Raw genomic sequence first — 24,779 nt, 5'->3', positions numbered from 1 at the left:
ACCTGGCTCCAGTTAGTACTGCTGCCACCATATTCTGTACTAACAGAAATTTCCGGACTGTCTTCAAAGGCAGCCCCACCAACAGTGTATTATATTAACCCAGGCACGAAATTATCAGCGCATGGATCACTTTCACCATCCAGGCGCTGTTGTAGTGGACATACCAGCCTAAACTGGCAAAAGGCGTTTTGCACTACTGAAGACATTTGTGCCTCATGTGACAAAGATGGATCTCCAAGCACCCCCAAACTACAAATCTGATCCTTTAGGAACAGCGCAACCCCATCCAGAACCGGTTGAGCACCACTACCCTGAATGGAAGAACCACTCACCAACAGCACTTTTGTCTTATCTGGATTATGCCTCAATTTAATAGCCCTCATTCAGACCATTATCATGGCCAGAGACTGATTAAGTACTTCCACCACTTCACCTGAGTCCAGTGAAGAAGAGAAACTGATGATATCAAACTCTATGACCTCAATCATCAGTTTCATGTACATGTTAAACAGCATGGGTGACAAGATGGAAACTTGTGGGACCCTAAAGTGAAAATGCCAAAGGATCAAGCAAAAATCCCCCAGCACCACCTTCTGGAAACAGCTGTCCAAATATGAGCAGAACCACTGTAACTTGGGAGAGAAGACTGTAAGAAACCTCAAGAACAATTCAGAAGAGAGGTAAAACAATGTAAAGAAAACCTTCAGATTGTCATAGCAGCAATAATGTACCCATTAACTGGGGGCATATGATCACTGTCTGCAAAACCAGGCATTTATAAAAATTCTGTCTGAGAGCTATAAATAGATTACCACAAAGTACAAGCACACACTAACATAAGATACTAATGGAAAAGTCATTCTTCATGTCTTTGCGAATGTCTAAAAATGAAAGAAAAGAGAGCTGTAACAATTAATGCAATTTCCAGTTAAGCCAACAAGAATTCTATTTAGTATAATCTTAATAAGAAGTCTAAGGCTGCAATACTAAGCAATATGGGGCGTACATCTGTGTAAACATGCTCAGGGTTGAGCTGAAAAACATAGAAAAAACATCTTTGGGATAAAGGATCATCATTGTAATTCAAAGTGCACAGGACAGGTGAACTCAGTGATTGCTGTCAACCCTGCACCATAGAACACATACCAAAAACAAAGCAAAGTAATGTCTGCAGTGTGTATCTTGTATGTAGCCCTCACAATTAAGGTAGAGGTGTTTCCCAGCCCTGCTATCCAAGATCCCTTAACCCGAGATGTAATAGGTTGAACTACAGTCCTTAAACCACGCAGGTTACATACTCTGGCATTATGCTGCACGCTCCCTATCCGGGAAGAAATGGACAAGGCACTGAAGGAAAAATAATGCAAATAGTAGAAAACACCTCCTGCCCCTGAAACTGTTTATTTATTGTATTATTTATTTATTTACAATATTTGTATACTGCTCCACATCCAAAGATCTTGGAACAGTGAATAGCAGACAGGATAAAAACACCATGTTAAAATAATTAATAACAATGTTTTCAGGAGGTGCCTACCTGACCTCCAAAGGTAGGGAATTTCATAGGAAGGGGGTCACCACACTGAAGGCTCTTTCCCTGGTGGACTCCAACTGGGTCATAGGTCCATGTGGAACCACCAGGAACATGCATTCTGATGACCTCAGTGACCAAGCAGTTGGTAAAGGAGAAGGCACTCTCTCAGGTAACCTGGTCCCAAGTTGTTTAGGGCTTTGTATACCAGTGCCAAAACCTCAAACCTGGCCTGGTAGTGAAAAGGCAGCTGGTGCAGTTCCCTCAGCAAAGGAGTTGCATGCTGAAAAGGGGCAGCTTCTGACAACAGCAGAGCTGCTGCATTCTGCACTAGCTTGAGCTTCCGGACCAGGCTTAAGGGCAGCCCCACATAGAGCACATTGCAGTAATCCAGTCCTGAGATTACTAATGGTAAACTTGTGATGTTTACTAATTACTAATGGTAAACTTGTGATGTTTAAACTGTTAAGTCCTCTGAAGAGTAGAGGCAGCTATGTATTTATTACATTTATACTATTACACATATCTTACCCTTCCTTCAAGGTACTCAGAATGGCATAATATTATTTGTTAAACTGCAAGCCTGAGGGCAGGAACTGTCATGCTTATTTCGATAAGCCACTCTGGGAGTCTTTTTGGCTAAAGGATGAGGTATAAAGGCTGTAAACAAATACTAACACTAGCACTAATTTCTCTCCCCAACCTATTTTGAACTCACAACAACCCCGTGGGATAGGTTAGGTTGAGAGTGAGTGACTAACTTAAGGCCACCCAATAAGCTTCATGACTGAGTACAGATTTGAACCTAGGTCTCCCTAGTCTTGGATCTAACACACTAACCACTCTACCACACTGGTTAGTGGATGCTAGGCCTTGACATTCTCCAACCCAGGGGTTATCTTCTCCAAGAATTCTGCAATGCCTCTGTGGATACAGAACTGCAGATGCCCAAGGGACTGATGTACGAACAACAAGGCCCCTATCCTAGAGCACGTTCCAATTTGTACTTCTTGAGTACAACCAGCAAGAATTGTGCAACATTCCCAGCTTGCCTAATTGTTCTTCTTTAGAAACCAGCTGATAATTACACAGACTGTTTCCTTTGATGCTAAAAACGTTCAATATCCTCATGGAATTTTCCACTTCTAAATGCTCCTCTCCAGCTCTCACCCACCCCAAGGTCTAGATACTACCACACAAAGGCAAGGGTTTTGCTGCAAGAGGAATACTACGATGTTTGTAAAAATCACCTCAAAGTTAAAGAAACAAGCAGGTTACTTTGAGATTTTTTTCTTTTTAAGTTTATAAATAAACATGTGTCAATGTTCCAGACATTGGGAAATAAGGCTGTTTTCCCCCCAGAACTGGGTTTATTTTTATCCTGTTTCAGAAACTAATTTAAAGACTGGCAGTAGCCTGTATGCAAACATCACCTCAGTTAAAAGAAAAATGGAAACATAACCAAATTCAGTAATTTGCTCCTTCAACGATTTACATAAACCAGCCAAAACATAACATTCTGTGCCATTATAAAATCTATCCCTTGACGCTCTCTGCCATCCAATGCACTATGGGGGATAAAGACTCCAAGTGAAGTGACTGAACAGCACAAAAACCACACATTCCACAACAACCAATATTTTTTATCAATGGCATGGTCTGACATTTCAGCAACTCTTATACAAAACTGTTAAGAAGCAAATGAGAACCCTGCAAAATGAAGTCAAATAATCTCGTGCTGGCTGGCACAATGCTTCTGCTAAGGAGCAACCTAAACTGTCACCTTGAAAGACTCCATGGAAATGGTGGTGCAGCGGGCAGTTTGTACACAGGCAGGAGCAGCTTTAGTATGAAACCTTTTCAGTGAAACAAGAGCAAGGAAAGCTCAGACGAGCACCAACGCAGGTGTGCCCTAACACTCAGCTATTCCAGCTCCATATGTTACCTTCAACTATGTGTGAACTCAAGTCAATAACTCTCAGCAGCCATGAGTTAAAGCTAGAAGGCGTTGTCATGTTCTATATAGCATAAACCTGTGTGATTCATATTTTCTAGGGTAGGGGTGAGGAAACATTTTGGGCCCAAGGGGCACGTTCCCTTGTGGCTAAAGGTGGCTGGGGCCCAGGATAAGCAGGCCGGGTCAAAGCTAAAGTGAGTGGGTCCACTGCACGTGTGTGCACACCCACCCTCACACACCCATTCATTCACACACCCACACAAAGATTCCCCACCCCCTCCCCCTGCACTGCAATGAGGTTCTTTGAAAGGCTTTTTTCCCAAGCCTAATTGTAGGATGTGGAGATTGGGGGGGGGGGGGCTCCACAAATGGGGTGAGTTAATCCTTCTCTTCTCAGCTGCGACCTCACAAATTTCCCCCGGTGCAGCAATTTATGCCCTAAAAAAGCTTCTAATTGGTGCCAATGGAAAGTTTAATTGCTGCTGGGGATGGGCAAGAAGAGACCACAGGCTGGTTGGGGGGAGCTTGTGGATTGCACCCTGCCCTTGCCTTGAGGGCCCCCCCCCCCATGTTCTGGGTGTTCACCATTCTGTCATTTGTATATAGATAGGTAACTGGGCGGTATTGGTGTTATTTAAAAAAAACAACAACAGAGGCCAAAGTGATATGGGAAAATTTATAAATAAAGAATATGGCAGCAGAAATAAGATGCCCCTAAGCCCAACAACAGCCATGTGCCAACATCTTTATGGTAGGGAGAGAATGAAGACACAATACATGCTGCTGACAGTTCCCAATTCAACATGCAGTACATCTCTCCTTCTCTCCAAGAGCAGGAGCTTCAGTCTCCCGCTACATCACTGCTGCTAATGCTCCTCCTCCCTCCACAGACAGAAACCACAATAGCCAGGGGAACCCCACTCCAAAGACCACATTGCTGTTATACAGCTACGTTCCCCCTCCATCACTACCAGGATCCTGCCTTTGGAGACTCAATGAAAGGGGACCCTCTGTGAAAAGGGACTATGTCTTTGGGATTTTGAGCTTTCCTGCTCCATCAGTGTGCTCTGGACAATACCAGACTGTTCTTTTCAAGCTCAGAGGGACTGGATCTCTGTACTTCGCAACGTTTGGGATTTTAGGTTTTTATCAGTGGCTTTATGACTGGGCATATTTTAGAAAATTAAAAACAAGATAGACCTCCTCAAAAGGAGCTAAATTAAAGAAACCAAGCCTCCACTTCAGGAGGCACACATCCTCCCCTAAGGGTATAGGTGAGTTGGTACATTAAAAAACCATGGCAACAAGTAGTACAGAACCCCACCGTCCCATTTCTCTCTTCAATTTGTGGCTTAATTTAGGATAACAGTCTTAACTTAAAGGCTCTGTTATGAACTGTAACAGGAGTAGGACAGTTATTCTTAATTTTGTACTTACAGAACAAATTATTCTACACTATTCTGGGGTCACAAAGAGGCCTCAAAGAATCTTTCTTCAGAAGATAAGGAGGGTGAGGGGAGACATGATAGAAGCCTACAAAATAATGCATGGTGTGGAGAAAGTGGATAGGGAGACATTTTTCTCCCTCTCTCAAAATGCTAGAACCCAGTGGGGTCATCCCATGAAGTTGAAGGGTGGGAGATTCAGGGCAGATAAAAGGAAGGACTTCTTCACATAGCACATCATTCAACTCAGGAATTTGCTACCACAGGATGTAGTGATGGCCACCAATTTGGATGGCTTTAAAAAGGGGCTGAACAAATTCCTGGAGGAAAAGGCTATCAATGGCTACTAGTCTTGATGGCTACATGCTACCTCCAGTATCACAGGCAGTGAGCCTGTGTACACCAGTTGCTGGGGAACATGGGCAGGAGGGTGCTGTTGCACTCATGCCCTGCTTGTGGGTTCCTGGTCGACAGCTGGTTGGCCACTGTGTGAGCAGAATGCTGGATTGGATGGACCCTTCGTCTGATCCAGCAGGGCTCCTCTTATGTTCTTAAGATTAAAATCATGTTTATACCAAGAGTGTATCCAAACAGGGCAGCAGAAAGGAAGCTATAGATGGGGCGGGGGGGGGGGGGGCTGCTTATAATATAGATCTCAGGAGAACACACGAACTCACTAGAATGGCTTTACACAAGCCACATTCTTTCAGCCTCAGATTCCATTCTGCAATGATAATGCTGACCTACCTTCCAGGGTTGTTGTAAGGACTGTAACAAGAATGTCTATGTGAAGAACTCTGAACACTTGAAAGTGCTAGATAAAGGCTAAATTTTACTAAAAATCTAAAAGACCTGTAGACCAAATTCATATCAAACTAAAGGCAGAGAAGCATCGTTACATGACAGGACTACAAGGGATTTGACTTCTATAGCACAACTGCCTTACACCCATCCATTTACTTCCACACATTAGTTTCCTAGAGAAATCTGGCCCTCCAAGGTTCCCCAGATGGTCTGACCCCCTTTCCCCCCAAACATCCTTTGGTGGTTTTCTGGCTCTTATGCAGTTTTTCCCAATTTTAAAATGCTGGAAGGCCTCTCCTAAAGCTTAGTGGCATAAGAGCTTTAACTTAAAATATGCTGGTATTTTTGATATTTTGGCCCTGCCCCTTTTGCTTTCAGGCCTGCCCACTACTGGAATGCAGCCCCCAAAGCTTATCCAAAATGGAATTTGGCCCCTGGGCTGAAAGTGGTGCTGCACTCCTGGTCTACATAGTATCTCTATTACGATGAAAAACACAGCAGTTATTTTGTAAGCTAGAGAAGGAATCATATCTATTGTGTTCAGTGAACCCTTAACATAACAAATATTTGCCAAGGGTTCAAGAATAATTGTATGTCAGTACCTTCACTGGAATATTTGTGAGATGAACCACTGCCCAATAACCTGGTGATTCTAGTCTGGGATTTCACACCCCCTTTATTAGTTGATATTCTATTGTCTGCTTGCGGCACTCCCACATTCTACTTTAATGAGCTGCAGAAAGCTTAACTTGCCAACTAGTTTTGGTGAAGCAGCCTAGTACAGGTTCTTTGTCACTCAAAGAGGCCAGTACAAGTAGCCTTTTGTTAATTGTTTTTCTTACAGTAATACCTGTATCAGAGACATGAGCTCAGTCATGCCAAGAATGGAACACAAACTACAGTAGGCAGCCCCTTCCTCAAACAATGAGTAGATAAGGAAGATGAACTATTACCACATAGGTGAGGAAATGAAGCATGGAGTGCTATGACTTGCAACCAGGAAATCTCTCTCCAATCTTTGTATGTTATATTTTGCTATTTTACTTCCTTCTTTGATTTGGGTCAGAAACACCTTTCAACACTGAATTAAATTCTTGTTGTTGTTCAGTCGTTCAGTCGTGTCCGACTCTTCGTGACCCCATGGACCATAGCACGCCAGGCCTTCCTGTCCTGCGCTCTCTCCCGGAGCGTGCTCAAGTTCATATTCGTTGCATCCGTGATGCTATCTAGCCATCTCATCCTCTGCCGTCCCCTTCTGCTTTGGCCTTCAGTCTTTCCCAGCATCAGGGTCTTTTCCAGGGAGTTAAATTCTACATGAAGATATTTACCAAGCCTTTCTCTGTTTAATAATGTTCAATGGCATCTCCTGAGAGGCCTGCTAACACCTTAGCATTTCCCAAATACAACACAATGGTTTTTTTTAAGGCTGATGTTCGGACACTACCAACAACCAAGGGTCACTCTGACTGGGCTTTTTTGTTTATGTTAACAATATAGATTTGTGAATCTTGTGAAGCCACTCCAGAAACATAGGATAGAGGCAGGAAAACTTAAAGCAACTAAGCAAGGATTAATGACTTAACACTGCCAGAGAACCTGGGCCATTATGCAAGGGTCTAACTCCAAAGAAGTGGCAGATGCCAGGCACAACACAGCAGCTGGTGCTGTTCTAGAGACAGCTATACCATTTGCCAACAGGGCAGCGGAAGCCAGGTAAGGGCACTTCTGCTGTGTTGCTAGGAGCAGGGAAGCCTTGTTTTCTTTTAACTTTGGCACCCTACTCATATAGCACATATGTGTAAAACGTCAAATGTAAGGAGCTACATACCTGTGTAATTGTTTTTTATTGACAATATGTGCTTTGGTACACATGAGCAGTCCATGAGATACTTAAGCTTAAAGGTTTCAGAAATAACGTAGCTTGCCTTTAACTGCACTTCTAAGCAAAGCCACTGAACAAGCTCAGTAAGTCACTGATGTTTTAGGTCTTTCACACTCAAAATTGCATCTGTCCTTTTCTGCGAAAAGCAGAAGTTCAACATGTACATGAACTCTTACATCAGCCACAAAACAGGAGTGTTGTTAGCCATCTCTGGCTGATACTGAGCAGCCTATGCAAAACTAATTTGTGCTCTCAAGTCTAACAAGTTAACAGGTCTCAACATCACAGAAACATCAATCAAAATGTAACATCTGTCTGGCTGCTTCAGAGGTCAGATTGGAACATGGGGCTGCCTTCCAGAGTGGGTTGCCTGAAACTGCAAATTAAGAACAATACTTTTATGTTTCTACCAGTCTATATCTTTTGTGAACACCCACTTCAGTCAACACCGTTTGATCCTCCCTACTATAAATGCAAAATAAACTGGAACTCAAGAGGAAAGAAGTGCTCTTTTTCTCCTGACAAAGCAGAGTTCAAAGCTTGATCAAGATGACAACAGAGCAGGAATATCAAGAAGAACATTATCGTTAACAAGAAACACCTTACTTTTATAAAATGTAGAACAAATCATTACCCTTCATTAAAACAAAGCACATAGCTGCAAGTTCAACTGAATAAGGATTTCTCTCTCAATTAAAGTTCTCTAATCTCTAGTCTGCCCTGTACTGTTAATATGTTAGAATATTCTAACATTTAGAATATTCCAATTCTAAACAGGTTTATGTTGAAGAAAGTCCTACTGATTTTAATAGGAGTTACTTCCAAGTATGCATTCTTAGAATTACAGCATTAAGTTCTCATTGTGCTGGTGGTGGGACAAGAGATCCCATACAAACCACTCTTAGTTTTATCTTTTTATAGCTATAAGAATAAGCTGAAACTGAACCACGACAAAACCAAAATACTTTTGGTGGGAGACAAGGGGAGATTGGGGGATGTTAACTTGGTGTTGAATGGGGTACAGCTGCCTCTGAAGGACCAGGTCTGCAGTCTGGGGGTCATTTTATACTCCCAGCTATCCATGGAGGCTCAGGTGTCAGCCGTGAGCTGCTGTATCAACTCTACCTGATACAGCAGCTGCGCCCCAGCTCCCTAACCATCTGCTCCCATCAGTAGTTCATGCCCTGGTCTCCTCTTGCCTAGACTACTGTAATGCGCTCTATGTGGGGTTACCCTTGAAGATGGTTTGGAAGCTGCAGCTGGTGCAGAACGCAGCGGCTCACCTGATGAAAGGCAGCTACTGGTGAGACCACATCACTCCAGTGCTGAAGGAGTTGCACTAGTTACTAGTTGTTTTATGGGCCCAATTCAAGGTGTTGGTTTTGACCTTAAAAACCCTATACAGTTCCGGCCCAGCCTATCTCAAGGAGCGCCTCCAGCAACACCAGATAAGCTGCTCAACAAGATCAGCCTCAGATGGCCTTCTGTCTGTCCCATCAGCAAGGGCAGCTAGGCTGGTGAGGACTAGGGAGAGGGACTTTTCTGTGGTGGCTCCTACTCTGTAGAATTCCCTCCCTAGTGACCTCTGCCATCCCCCGCTTTGATGAGCTTCTGCTGGGCTTTGAAAACCTGGCTGTTCAGGTGGGCTTGGGATGGATTAGGGTTTTTTAGAACAATGTTTTGTTTAGTTGATCATGTAAATTTGTTGTATTTTGTGTTATTGTATTGTACGCCGCCTAGACAGGCTGGGTAGCCGGCCAGATGGGCGGCTAATCAATCTAATAAATAAATAAATAAAATATTCAAAGTTATTTTTGTTACCTTTAAACTACAGTTAACTTCTCTATAGATGTAGAGTCCTACATAAATGGGAGAAGATACTGTAGAAGCAGTGATCCTTATTTGTAACTCATTTGGAATGTTGCAATATTCAATGATTTTTTAAAGGTTCCTTGAGATTCCACAGGATTCTAGAGTCATAAGCAAGCAAGAATTGGACATTTCATTTAAGAAGTTTCGTATTACCACTTCCCCAAATACACTAAACCAAAATAATGCCAGTACATGTGTATTTGTTAAACTTCATATGAATTTAATGTTATTGTTACCAAAGGAGTATCCTTTGGAGCAGGGGTAGAAAACCTAGGGTGCAATCCTATGCATGTTTAGACAGAAAGAAGTCCTACAACTCCCAGCTTTTCCTCAGCCAGCATAGCTGGGAGTTGTAGGACTTTTTTCTGTCTAAACATGCATAGGATTGCACCCCTAGTGTCCTCAAGGACATTGGACTACAACTCTGTTAAGCCCCAGCCTTCGTGGCCAATGGACAGGGATTATGGGATTTGGCAGTCCAAAACATCTGGAAGGCACCAGGTTCCCCACTCCTGCTTTGGAGTATGCATACCAAAGGAGTGTGCAAGCAAGTGGTTAATGTTCTGACTATACTGTTTGAACATTTCTTGACAACTAGAGCAATGACTTTAAAAATAGTACTCCACTGACCTGTTCTTCAGTGTCAAGATTCACCTCTAAATTCCCATCAGCCAAGAACATGATTGTTTGGCCACATTAAACTCCAGTCAAACCTGAAGAACCAATACATGCTGACAGCAAGCTGTAAATTCTATCCCACCCCTTGCAATGAACAGGATTGCTGGTTAAGTTCTAGGCTTTGTGTAGATATGCCAACAATATGATTTGAATTTGAAACTCTCATTCAGTGTAGGTTGTGAAGTTAAACAGGACCAAATTTACAATGAGTCTCAATAAAGATTAAAGGTCAGATTTAACATTTCGGTTTCATCGAGAAAGAGCACTAGTGTGAAACGGGTGTATAGTGAAGCTGCTACTTTTTCTCTAGAAATTTCTGTCCACCTCCATGATGGCATCAATAACACTGGAATCTTGGTATCTCCTCACTGCTCTGAAAGATCCTGTCATCAAAATAATTACACAAGGGGAAGATTCCACAGAGGCTTCCCTGACATGATCTAGTGGAATACCAACAGTCAGAGTTAAAAAATCATGTGAAGATAATCACTGTTGGCAGTCATTTCTCCTACAAATAAGTCCATGTGGAATATATTGTACAGGGAATTTTATTCACACAATGCGAAGTATATTTGCCTGACTGAAGTTTGTTACAATTCTTAAAGATGAAGCTGCACCTGTAAGTAGAGTGTTATTCGCTCATTTATCAGTGAACAATGCAATACATAATCCTAGGAATGCTATTTTGTTAAATTTGCTTTAATCAAAGCCACTTTAATCCAGACAAGTGTCCCCTCATAGTTATTACTATCCCCTCTAGTTTCAAAAGCTCTATGTTTGAATTTCTACATATCCAGAGCAGGCCTTGCTAAGTTTTTAAACAGATATCTATGGGTGAAGTGGGAATTCTAATTCTTCTAGAGGACAAATCCTTCTTCCAGGAGTCCTCTTATACGACCCTACCTACTCAACAATGCCTTCAATGATGGCCCTGCTCTGTCTCACTTCCAGAGGTATGGCTGGTGGGTACACAGGACTGGGCCTTTTCAGTCTAGGTGCCCAGACTATGGAACTTTCTACCTTGGGAGGTTTGTCTGGCCCCCTTCCTGATGGGATTTAAAATGCCAGGTGGAAAAATACCACCACCACCACACACTGTTCCAAAAGCCTCCAGTGTGGATAACAACTGGTATTTCTTCTCCCTCTTTATGGTTGGCTCTGATTTACTGTTTTATCTGCTGTGCTGCATCTTTTATGGAATTTTTAATCGTACTTTATTGTTCCTGCTTTGAATTTGTTAGTTGTCACCGATAGGGCAGAAAGGGGGGTAATAAACAAACACCCATCCAAACTCTAACATTTGGAAAAGGAAAGCATGTATAGTGTGGTTAGTCTACCAGCCACTTCTAGGATGTCTGGCTGCATGCCCTTCCAAAGGCCTTTGAAATATTAACATTAAAACTTTCATTTCCCTTTAGCCTAGAAATCACGTTTATACTTATATGAGTGCATTTTGATTTTCAATCAGCATCTCGCTGCTAAAATACAAAAGTAGTTTACAATTCAGTAAATTTCAGCAGAGTTGTCAAACCCAGTTCCAAGGCAACGTAAACCAGATTGCACCATCCAAGATAGCCTAGAGGACAGGTATGCTGCAGAATTAGATACCAAATTTGTTACACACCAGCAATAAAACAGGTACTATACCTTTCATCTACATGGAATGGAAGTAATTTGCACACACAAGTTCTTGTGGATAACCAGAGGAGTAAAAAATAAAACAAAACAAGGGAAAGAGATCCCTATTTCACCCCTACAAAGTACATACATATTGTCGTTCTTCTCAATGTCTTACACACTGTACACGTGCACACACTATACTGTTGTGGCCTGTCCCAATGAACACTGGGAACTGACGTATGTAAGAGAAGTGGCACAACCTCTTATCAAGAACTCTCAAACTACAGTTCCCATGGTTCTCTGAAGAAAGCCATGATAGGTCTCAGGCTGGTCTGGTTTAAGCCTAATTGACATTTCATTTAAAGTTACAGAAATGTAAGTAGAAATTAGTTTTCTTCTTTTGTACCAAATTAGTACAGAAGCATGAATGGTTGGTGCAAACATGGTTTTTATAAACCTGACGTCTAATGTACTGATCTCATCTACACAGAATGGAAGCATAAGGATTTCTTGGGTAATCTCAGGGTTGCTTCAGTCAGTATAGATATCTAGGAGTTGGTCAATAAGACACATTTTTGGCTGTTGACTCTGAAGTCTTTAAAGGGGATTACACAAATTCATGGCATTTTATCAATCAACAGTTGTTAATGATGCTTAAGTAGAACACAAGCAAAACACATACGTTCTGAGACAACAGGAGGGAGCTGCTGACTTCATGTCTTGCTGTGGGCTTCCTGGCCGTTGTGGGAAACAGGATCCAGCAGGGATCTGCTTATGTTCATAAAAAACATAATAGAAACACTACCCATGTTCGGACATCACAGTAAACCAGCTTTTTAAAAAATTCTGGCTTACTGAAATGTGCTGTTGAGCAAGTGTGCTGTTGGGAGCAATCAAGCAGCATGTACTTTGCTCCTCTTACCCTTGGGAGGGGCTGTAGGTCAGTGGTAGAGCACGTTTTGTATGCAGAAAGTTCCAGGTTTGACCCCTGGCATCTCCAGGTTGGATTGGAAACAATTCATCCCTGAAACCTTGGAGAGCCACTGCTGCCAGTCAGTGTCACAATACTAGATGGACCAATGGTCCTCCTGGCAGGAGCAGCTAAATAAGTGGGAGAATCTCTGCTTAGTGTGATGTCCGAACTGGGAACACTTACTTGTTCCTCTCCTAACAAGCCAGAGTTCTAAGCCAGGATTTGTTCTTGATTTATGATTCCAGCTCTTGAGGAGTAACAAGCCAGAGTTCCCTGTTTGGATGTCACACTAACCAAACTACAGATGGAGAGACCCTGGCTTGTTCACCCTATCCCGCTGGTAGTAGAGTCAAGCAGGAGCAATTGAGAGCATGCACTAGCATGCGTGTTCATTCATGACGTGATGTCCAAACTGGGCCACTATGGGTTCTTGTTTTCTGAAATTACCTGGGGTGTTAACAACATAGAAGACAAAGCCTAGACCTTTTAATACAACTAACAGTCTTCACAAAATGTAAACTTGTTTCATCATCAATTCTGCTTCAGGTTCCTTTAAACAAGTCCAACGTTACATGGTACAAATTGAAAGTATGAGTGTCCACACATGCAAATCTTTCCCACAGTGCTAATTTCAACATAACTATTGGAATATGTTCAACCTCAGATCTGTTTACACTTCCTGAAGTCAAGCCACATGTGCTTCAACACCATCGAGAACAAAGTAATACTCTTACAATAACTAAGCTGGCTTCAATAATGGTGATAATTAGAAGTGGACAAATCCATTCCTATTTTTAATCACATAAGAGCCACTTTCTTTAATAGGAGTTTGAAGAAAAAAAAAAAGTCTGTGAAATAAGACTTCAAGGAATGTTTGGTTTTATGCTATCTGCCTTCACTTAAAAAAAACTATCCAAGGGAAACTCTTTATGCTCTGCAGCTATATAAACCTGAAATAGAGAAAGATATTAACTCTACATGTATAAATTAAGGGATCTAGGTTAAGCTAACAACAACAATGAAGTGAAAGGAAGTGTGCTATTATATAAAGTTTATTGTCTTAACAGTAGAACATGCTGCTTTAAGAGACTCCACAAAGTTGTTCCCGGAATTCAGCATAGCCCAAGAATAATAACTTAAAAGGGAAGAAGACTTTGTGAAAAATGGAGAAGCAACATTTTAAGATTTGAAAATGGAAAATTTACTTTCAACATATTTATAGTTACTCATTAACTCACCTGTGGATTGTTTCCTGTTAAACATGTGAGGAAGCTTTTATGAACAGGAGAAACCGTTGGGGGGTGGGGGGAGAAAAGGAGGAAAAAACGGTGAGGGCTGCTTTTAATCCAGCCCTCTCCAACCTGGTGCCCTCTAGATGTATTGACTAGCATAGCTGGCTGGAGGATTCTCGGAGATGTAGTCCAACACATCTGGAGAGCACCAGGTTAGGGAAGGCTGTTTTAAGCACTGCCTAAGTAACATTCCCCATCTCAAGACCACACACTCAGTTACACATATATTGCTTAGACAAGCCTAGCTATATAGGGCACAGTCCTATGGACTGCACCCTCACCACTTGGGGGCTTCCAAGATTCCTATGCCCTGCTGGGCTGAAGCCGACAGGGCAGGAAGAGCAGCAGAGGCGATCTTTGCCTCCCTGTGCTCTGATCTCTTGTATTTTGACTAGGTGGGCCTTTTAGCACATCTAGCAAGGGTGCTTCAGAGGAGGAGGGAAGGCAGCCCAGAATAACTCGTATCCTGGCCTCTCCCTGCCCACCAGAATGCCCCCTTTCCTCCTCCTCCAAGGTCACTTTTCCAACCTTGGAGAAGCAGCCAGTGCAGTTCTTTCCACACTGCCTTCACAAGGGGGAGGGTTCTGGGGTCAGATCTCCAACTCCCCTTACAAGGCTGGAGTGCTGTCTCTGACCTTGAAGAGGTTTCCTGAGCCATCCTATGATTCCTGGGACACTTGCTCAGGGACCATAAGTTTGCTCTCTTAGCTAACTTCCAATATCTGCACAATTTAGAAAAGAGACTTTATTTATTTATAGTGTGCCAACATAAGGGGACAGGTCCCTGCCTAGAAGACCTTACAATCTAAAATTCGACATAAGGGAAACATCTAAGTAAGAGTGCATCTATGTTAAGAATATATATTTTCTTATTGCTGAGAAATTACTGAGAAATTCTACACACAAAATTCCTCTAAAAGTAGTGAATTCTGAGGAACTGGGGAAGGCTACTGGAGGAATATTATTTATGGCGAGCATAGAGAAGAAATATTACCTTTGGTTTTAGTTTTTGTCCTGACTGGTTTTAATCCTACCTTGACATCTTGAGTTGTATTTTAATCGGAATTTTTATAAGCTGCTTTGCAGAGCTAGTTTTAGGTCCTGAATGCAGGTTATTATTATTTTTTGTAATAAAAAATATCCTAGAGCTAATGGGAGTCAGGAGAATTGTTTCTGCAAGAGTTAGCGGAGATGGGAAGAAGATGGGTAAGAAGTATGTATTCTGTGCAATACAACAAGCAAATTAGCTTTTAACCCTGCCTGTGGTAGACGTTAACTTGAAAAAGTTGCAGGATGCCTACTATTACAGTCTCAGAAAGTACTGAATAGCTAAGTAAGGCTACCAGTGCCAAAAATTCCTTAGTGGCCCTAGCCTGTAGTCCTTGACCACCAGCCCTTATTGAAGCACTTCTGATCCCATTCAAAGCTTTAAATCAATCTCCATTTCTCCTATCTTCCTAGAGTGGGGGAAGAGGGCAAACCAAACTGTATGAAAACTCAACGTTTACAACTAGGATTAGCCTTAATGATATGGGTGGAATAATATCAGAGACCAACTTGTCCAACATGAGCAAACCACTCTAGAAGTAAAAACATGTAAATAAATATAATCACAACATAAACTTGGTCCATGAAGTATTTCTGTGCCCCTTATAACTAATATCTTTAATGTTCAATCAGAAGGCACCCTAGAGTGCAATTTTTTGGTAGAAAGGCAGAGTACAGATCAAATGAATACCTAATAAATAAAATAAGGCAGCAACAAAAAGAAAACGTCTTTGTTTCAATGGCTGATTGATTCCTGTATGCCTTCCAGGAAAGCAGATTATCTTCCTGTATGTGCCACCAAATTCCTGTGTCACTTAAGGCATTTCATGCATTTCTACCATTCATGATCTCTGAGTACTAGGCATTCACAGAACTGAAGCAGACCTATCCTCTGAACACAGAGTGTGCCAATATCTTGCAAATGGTAGTTTTGAGGATGCTCATTGTCAGCATAGAATATCAACTGGCATTTTCTGTGCCTTTGGCTTTTATTGTACCCTGTATCCAATAAATGGAGGTGAGTTATATAGCTCTATCCTTCATGGAAGTGTTGCAATAAAAAATTTGTGAGAAGCAAACAGTACCAAGAAACATGGCTGAAACGAATAAGTCTGCTTTTGGGACAGAGCTTGGATGGTATACATTAAATAAAGGTATGTTTTGGATAACAGAGTGCAGCAAATAGTTATCCCCATTCACTAGGAAGGCAGGGCAGGAGCTTTATCTTTTTCTTTTTAATACCCTGACATCCAGTATGTTCTGTTAACCTTTTTCTTCGAAGTAATTTTAAGAACCCCAACGACAGACACATCTGAATTTGGATAGTGGGACACCCAAGGTCAGATCTTTGCTCATTCCATGGACCCTGGGCAAGTCACTACCTCAGCCAAATGTACCTCACATAGAATAGTGTAGTAGGGTTGGAAGGGGCCTATAAGACCATCGAGTCCAACCCCCCTGACATGATGGCTGTCAGGATTAAAAGTTGATACAGGAGCACTGAACCAGTTCACATGTAATACCAAACCACACTCAGCCTTGTGCACTTCCTCCTCATCTCATGCGCTCCCATTCACTCACTTCCTGTTTTACAGCAAACCAGAGTTTGTCACTACATCCAAACCAGCAAATTGGTATGCATTTGCTCTTCAAACCATGGTTTCCAGTTCTGATTTAGAAGAAAACTTTGCTGAATTGGGTAAAATGGGAAAGTATTAAATGAGGAAGTGAATTGGAATACACAAGGGGAGGAGAAAAAGGGAAAGAATGAATATGTGTCCCTGAGACCTGAATGTCAAACTATCATTTAGTATGACCTATGAACTAGCCTGCTGTATCTCACTCTAATCCTTGACATAGGGATTAGAGTAAGGAAATCTGAAATAGGCCAAACCAGGTTGAATATTTAACCGGAGACTACTAAAATATATGATAACATTTACATTAATAAACCCCAATCTCAAGAAAGCTTCATGCAACTCTATCAAATATGCTTTACCTGGCAAACTTTCAAACATTTCTTACACTCCAGAATTACTTACTGATCATCTTTCTAACATAAAACTTGTAATGCAACCCTATGTGTGTCTACTCAAAAGCAAATCCCATTGAGTTCAATAGGACATACTCTCAGGAAACTGGTACAGGACTGCAGGCTCAGGGTGCAATCCTATGCATGTTAAGACAGCATTCCCGGGAGCTGTAGGACGTTTTTCTATCTAAACATGCATAAGATTGCACCCTTAATGTGCAATCTAAAGTCCCAAATCACAAGTGAGATGCTACCTAAACTCTGTAATACACCCATCCTCCAGTACAAAAAAACCCCTTTTTCTTTTTCCGTATTATCATAAATAGTTATAGTTGTAGCTGTGCAGTTTATTATTGGGCAACACACAAGATTTATGCAGGAACAAAAAATTTCCCACTCCTGCCCTGCACATACACATATCATGATTTAAAATAACACAATCAAAGCAAGTTGGATTTAACAGAGCATGACAAAATTGGAATGAAATATTAAATAGTTAAAACAATATTCAGTACTGACGTTCTGAAATTATGCTTTGTGGAAACGTTGGTATGTCTGAATGGTAATAAATTCTATGGAAGATCAGCAACCACTTGCCTTGAAAAAATACCAAACTCAAAGGGAAGACTGCTGAGCTGTGTTACTGGCTGTAACCACCTTCCAAGGAGCTCATGTGAATACTTCTACATTAATTTCTGGTGACTAGCTCCTTGATTCAGATGATGGAATTAGAGAAAAATGAAAGTAATTGGGGGGTTTGCTGACCTTTTGAGAGATACTAGATTTGGAAGACAAACAAGCCCAAAGGAATCAGAACCTTTTGATCCATAAACAGGGCTCGAGATAAAACTGACCAACAGAGGGGGGACCCCAATCAGTAAAACATGCTCAGCCTGCTAGAGGGCCTTTGCTTTCTTTTTTAAAACACAGGGCCTTTTGATAGGCTTAGTGCCATTATACACACGTCAAACAGATTAGACAATCACTAGAGGGGAAAGTATCAGCCCCCCCCCGCACACACAAATTGGTTCCAGACTAGTTGTGTTAGTCTGTGACAGCAAAATGACAAAAAGCAATTCCTTTATTTAAATCTATGCAACCACCGAGAGCTATGGGTTGGTCCAAATGTTCCCATTATGGGTTCCCATTATGGGTTCCCATTATGGTGTGCACAGTTCTAGAACTCCATGTTAGCCCCAACCCCAAATTCCCGACCCCTGATCTAGGAGTCCCATCTAGCAACGGAGATTGAAGCACATGCTTAATGTTAAAGTAACACTGTCAAGCATTTTAATAATAGAAATATTTCCATGTTCAGAGGTTGTATACCACAATGAACCACCCAAATAAATCCTACTTCATTATCAGGAAAATTGGCACCATCTTGCAGCCTATTTCAGGGCTCCCAACAAAGTATGGCACGTCCTTTAAAAAAAACAAACAAAACAAGCAAAAAACCCACCACAGGTGTTCTTCCTGTATTGGGGGAGGTTTCAGTCAAAGGACAAGATGGGGTTAGTTGCTGTAGGATAAGCAACAAAGAACTGTATTAACACATTCTAAGACTAACCAGTGCTTGGTGTAAATACACTTAAGGATGAATTTGATGGGAATGCTGCCTGCATTTTAATAGTAACAGCTTTAGCTGCTTTGATACAGATATTCCACAACCAAGGAGAGCTCCTCAGGTAGACATGGGTATTTTACAAAATGTACATCCGACAAAGCATGAAACAAAGAACATATAACAAAAAAGAAACAGTTCCCTATTCATACCCAAAAGCTCCACTCACTTCAACAATTACCTTTAGCCACCACAATGTAGGTATGACTGGCACCATCTCTCAAGTGCTCCTGGACTGGCAGAACATCCCCATTTGAACCTTTCGCCAAAGTTGCCCTCAGTAATATACAAGCAGCAACCCCAATTTTTGCTATGTCACTCCTATCCTTGTGGAGTTGCGTGCCACTACACTGAGATCTCAGACTGAGAGACAAATCCTCACGCTGCAAGCATTTAATAGATGCCAATGCAAGAAAGTGCTCATTCTAATTTACACTCATGAAAGCAAGCTAGAAGCCGAGATGTAGCATCTACCCCGAATGTAACCATCCCAGTGCCCCCACAATGCGCTTTCCATGGGGGGGGGAGAGACGTCTCTCACCTGCATACCAGGCACCTGTACCGCGACCGGGGAGTGGGCCATGGCGACCTCAGTCCTCCCTTTGCTCTCTCTCCACCCTGCGGCCTCCTGCTGCAGGGAAGCAGACGCTGCTACTATGGCTTCAGCTGCAACGGGGCCTACATATGTGGGGGGAGAAAGAGGGGAAGGAAATACTGCATCAAACATTTCAACTTCACCTTAGTCGTGTGTGTGTGTGTGGGCGGGGGGGGATCAAGCACCTAGCGTTATATCTGCTTCCCCAGACCTCATTCCCCCTTTTACTTAAACCCCAGTCTTCTCACTACTGCGCCTATTATACGCCCCCCGCCCCAGTTGTGTTTTCCTCATCCTAGACTCCTGGGTGGGAACGACCCCCCCCCTTTAACCTCCCTCCTCTCTCTCGGCCACTCCCCCCACCCCCCACCCCGTCTTCTGCCCACTTTCCCTGTTCATGCCTATCCGCCTGCCACCCCCACACAGCCCACCCATCACCTCATCCCCTGGCCTATTGTGTCGGGGGGGAGGGGGGAGTAACCCACCACCCCAGCCCCCCATTAGCCCTCCTCAGCCCCTCACTCCTCACATTCTTCACACACCAGCCCGACCGTATCATCCCGCGTGCCCCCCTCCCCAGCACCTCCATCAGGCGCAACCCCCTCGCCCCCCACTTCTCGCCCCCCACACGCCTCCCCCACGACCGATCCCCACACGCACGCCCTCTGCCCAAAGCGCCCCGCTCGAGGTGGGCGCGGGGGGAGCGCTGGCCCCCTTCGCAGCCCACCTCGGAACTCTCTCGCTCCGGCCAGGCGGCGGGGCGGCTCTCGTCCGTCGTCGCTCCCTCGCGGGCTGGCGCACGCTAGCGGCGCCCGGGAGCCGGCGGCGGGGCTGCGGCGGCTGCGAGCGTCGTCGTCGAGGTCGGCGCGGCCTGCCCGGCTTCGTCCGCGGCTCCTCTGCCGGCGCAGCAGCCCATGACCCGCTCCCTCCAGGGGGGAGCAGGCCGAGAAGGAGAGGCCCGGCGGCGGCGGCGGGACGGCCGGAGGGCAAAGAGGCGGCGAAGGAAGGAAGGAGGGAGGGAGGGAAGGAAGGAGGGAGGCCCGGCGGGCGCTGCGCGGAATCGCCTCAGGAGGACTCCGCGGCCATGTTGTGCAGACGAGGAAGGGCGAAGCGGCCGCGCCAGCGACGGGCCCCCGCCGCCTCAGTCCGCGGGCCCGGCCCTTGCCGCCTGCGCCTCGTTTGCGCGGCGCGGGTCGCCCCGGCCTGCTTCTCTCTTCCTCCGGCCCAGCGGGGTGGAGGGCGGCGGCGGCGGCGGCGGGCGGCAGAGACGAGACTGAGGCGCGGCCTCCGCCTCAGCAGCGTCACCCTCCGCCCGCCTACGGGGTGGGGACACCCGCGGTGGGGGCGGAGGGGAAATGCGGAGGGGAACGAGCGGGGAAGCTGAGGGCGACAGCGGGGCACGGCGAGGGGCCGGGAGCCATGAGCGAAGAGGGGGGGATAAGTAGAGCTGGTGATGGGGGGCGGCGGGGGGAGATTGCGGGGGCTGAGGGGGGAGATTGCGGGGGAGGGGGGCTGAGGGGGGAGATTGTGGGGGCTGAGGGGGGAGATTGTGGGGGCTGAGGGGGGAGATTGTGGGGGGAGGGGGCGGCGGGGGGAGATTGTGGGGGGAGGGGGGCTGAGGGGCTCAAGAAAAGCTGTGGGTCTTGAGGTGGGGGAATTGTGAGGTGGAGGTGCACATGTGGAGGTGAGGGGGGCATGGAGGGAAATTCGAGGGAGGGGCAGCTAGACCTAAAGGGGAATGGGGGGCTAATGTGGGGTGCACAGGGGGAGCTGAGGAAGATGAGGGATTGCAGAGGGTAAGTAGGGCCGATGGGGGGATGGGAGGATGAGGTGGGGGAGCGAAGGGAACCAGGGGCTCAAGGAAAACTATGGCGGTTGAGGTGGGGGAATTGTGAGGTGGAAGTACACAGGTGGAGCTGAGGAAGATGGGATTATGAGGGGTAAGTAGAGCTGAGGGGGGAAATGGGGAGCTGAAGTGGGGTACACTGGTGGAGCTCAGGGGGCAGAAGAAATGGGAGCCTAAAATGAGTGCACACACTGGGAATTAAGGAAAAAGTGAAGGATGGGAGCAGAAAGTGATTGGGGGGGGTGGTAAGAGAAGGGAAACTTGTTTTCATTTTCTTCATAACCGATCTGGAGTTAGGAGTGAACAGTGAAGTGGCCAAGTTTGCCCATGACACCAAATTATTTAGGGTAGTTAAAAGGATTGTGAGGAGTCCAAAAGAATCTCTCCAAACTGAGAGAATGGGCACCCAAATGGCAAATGTAGTGCAAATGCAGTGTAAGCAAGTGTAAAGTAATACGTGTTGCAGCAAAAAATCCCATCTTCAAGTATTGCCTGGTGAGATCTGAGCTATTGGTGATCTGCCAAGAAAGAGATCTTGGGATTGTGGTGGACAGCTCAATGAAAATGTCAACCCAGTGTGTGGCCACTGTAAAAACGGCAAATTTATGTTAGACATAATTAGAAAAGAAATTGAGAATAAAACTGCTAATATCATACTCCCCTTATACAAATCTATGGTGCAACCACATTGGGAATACTGTGCACAGTTCTGGTCACCACATCTAAAAAAGGTATTGTAGAGCTGGAAAAGGTGCAGAAAAGGGCAACGAAAATGATCAAGGGGCTGAAGCAACTGCCCTATGAGAGAAGGTTACAACCGCTGGGATTGTTTAGCTTGGGAAAAATGAGGGTAAGGGGAGACATGATAGAGGTGTACAAAATTATGCCATTCTGTGGAGAATGTGGACAGAGAGACATATTTCTCCTTCTCAAAATATTAGAACTTGGGGTCATCCTATGAGGCTGATTGGTGGAGATTCAGGACAGATAAAAGGAAATACTTCTTCACACAGCACATAGTTAAACTATCGAATTCGCTCCCACAAGATGTAGTCCTGGCCACCAATTTGGATGGCTTTAAAGGGGGGGTTAGACAAATTCCTGGAGGAGAAGGCTATCAATGGCTACTAGTCCTGATGGCTATATGCTACCTCCAGTATCGGGGGGCTGTATGCCTATGTATACCAGTTTCCAGGGAACACAGGCAGGAGGGTGGTGCTTGTGGGTTTTTCCTGCTTGTGGGTTTCCTGTGGGCAGCTGGTTGGCCACTGTGTGAACAGAACGTTGGACTAGATGGACCCTTGGTCTGATCCAGCAGGGCTCTTCTTATTTTTTTATGAAAGTGGGGGGACACCTGAGGAAGAAACGAGTTCACTAGGAAGCGGAGAGAGCAGAGGGGGAATATTTTATTACAGTGATAATTACAAACCATCAGTGTTCATGGGCGCCTTACAGAGTGATCGGCAACACAGACAGGCCCCTGTATCCAAGGAGCTTACAGAATAATACAGACAAAATAGGGAAGATGGTAGAGACAAGATAAGAACAAATGCTGTTTCATATGCATGGAGCATTTGGAAATGGGAATGAAGGGGCAAAGGCCCTGCCAAAAAGGTGGGTTTTGAAGAGGGATTTTTAAGAAGGGACCTGGGAGAGGAATAAGGGGTGAGTCAAAGGAAGCTGATAGAGATTTGAGGGCTAATAAGGATAATGAAGGCCAGAATGGGGTGGGAAGAATTGGGAGCCACGGGGGGGGGGGGGGGGCTGAGAGAGAAGTGGAAAAGTAAGGGATGAGCAAGGAAGAACTGAAACTGAATTGTAGTGGGAGCAAACAATTCACATAATATTGGGGGGTTATGAAGGGGGCCAGCATTTGCCTTTGAGTGGTACTGGAGGGGAGAACTGAGCTTCAGGATATGTGATTTTACATGTGTGAAGGATAATCACACATTTGTGCATTTATATTTGTTGAATTTTTTTTAAAGAGTGATGGAAATTCCCACCACTATCCCCAGCTCCTCCCTTACCTTAACACTGTATACATCAGGCAGTCTCCCCACACTCCTTCAAACAAAACCCCCAAACATGGTTCAGTACATTATATTTTGATGCCCCACACTGCTTGTGTAGTGAACATGCTTCTCCCCTCCCTCTTATCCCTACAACAACCCTGTGCAGTAGGCTAGGCTGAAAGAGAGTGATTGGCACAAGGTCTCACATGGAGCTTCATGTCTGAGTGAGGATTTAAACATAGATGGACCTGAGAAAGAAGCAGGAGTTGGGTAATGGTGAAAAGGATCTGTCTTTTCCACTCCATTTCTCAGTAAAAGTAGGGCTGCTACTTTTGCAGCAGTACAAATTTCCAAAGCCCACTTTTATCACACCCCTCCATTCCGTTGAATACTCCATCATTACTTGCTGGCACAACATGCTTTACAGCCCAATCCTATCCATATTTACTCAGAAGTAACTCTTGATTTAAATGGCACTTACTCCCAAGTAAGTATGCATAGGATTGCAGCCTAAGGCTCATCTCTCAGAAACTGTCCTAAGTAATCTGAAAATATTGATGAGAACCTTTCCTTCTTGAGCTGGCAACATTTCTGCATAACTCAAAAGCTTGTATATTTTTTCACCAATATAAATTAAGTAATTAAATGTGAAATCCTATGCATGTTTAGACAGGTAAAAGTCCTACAACTCTCAGCATTCCGTACCACAGCTGGCTGGGGAATGCTGGGAATTGTAGGACTTTTTCCTCTCTAAATGTGCTTAAGATTGCACCCTAAAGGGTGTATTATGAAAAAATAAAAAGAGCCTTGTTGAATCAGACCAAGGTGGGTCCAGCATTCTGCTCTCCCCAGGGGCCAACCTGATTTCCCCTGTAATACCACCACCAGAGCCTGAAGACATTAACAAGGCAATTCCCCAACAGCTGGTCTACAGTGGCATGCCAGCTGTGAACTTGGAGAGTATCACAATACCTATCTGTTCATCCTTTAAGAAGAAGGCTATAGCAAATAGGAAGAAAGTCAGAATTCTGTTTTCAATTCCATCTGGCTTAAAATATAAACAGTTTTTAAATACCCCACAATGATCAGTTAAGCCTACACACTACCAGTAAGTGGATTTTTCTGATTTCTCAGTAGTGTTAAACTTTCACTTAAATTATGTTGTTCCCATCTCATCCCTTAAAAACATATATTTTTTAAGTCTGAACTGAAAGCGTTATAGTATTTCTTAGCTGTCTGGCAACCTGGTCCTTGTTCAACTTTCCGAAGTAAATGTGATTAATGCTTTTGAGAACTCAGACTGCATTCAGTATTTACACTTTTAAAGTAAAACAATGAAGTCATTGAAAACTGGTATATTTTTAAAATGGAACCCAACCTTAATTGCAGTCTGAAACATTTGGGGAAATGCAAAAGTACCCATTCATTGGGTTTCTGAATCTCCATTGAGCTACTGAACAACCCTGTATTGCTTCTAATCTAATCCCATATTTCAGCGGTCTGAATTTTTCAGGGGGGTGGGTGGGTCCAACATTTGGAACGACAGTGGTGACATCTTCAACCTGCTTA

The 24,779-nt window shown here is 44.1% G+C and overlaps 1 protein-coding gene across 1 annotated transcript in view; it reads right to left on the bottom strand.

Moving 5' to 3' along the window:
- Positions 1-20,666, bottom strand: part of STK26 (serine/threonine kinase 26) — a 41,914-nt gene extending 21,248 nt beyond the window's left edge. Inside the window, exons 1-2 of the mRNA XM_084813575.1 lie at positions 20,080-20,666; positions 19,299-19,435 (exon numbers count right to left, since the gene is read on the bottom strand). Of these exons, the coding sequence (XP_084669701.1) occupies positions 19,299-19,340 (42 nt within the window). The 5' untranslated portion in view covers positions 19,341-19,435; positions 20,080-20,666. The remainder of the gene's footprint in view (positions 1-19,298; positions 19,436-20,079) is intronic.
- Between the last annotated feature and the right edge of the window lie 4,113 nt (positions 20,667-24,779).

Source organism: Heloderma suspectum, chromosome 9 (genome assembly GCF_057233095.1).
Source record: "Heloderma suspectum isolate Gila_16-S chromosome 9, 16-S_ref, whole genome shotgun sequence".
In the NCBI taxonomy this organism is placed as follows: domain Eukaryota; kingdom Metazoa; phylum Chordata; class Lepidosauria; order Squamata; family Helodermatidae; genus Heloderma; species Heloderma suspectum.
Note: the sequence above shows the minus strand (reverse complement) of the source record. Positions and strands in the feature narration are given on the sequence as shown.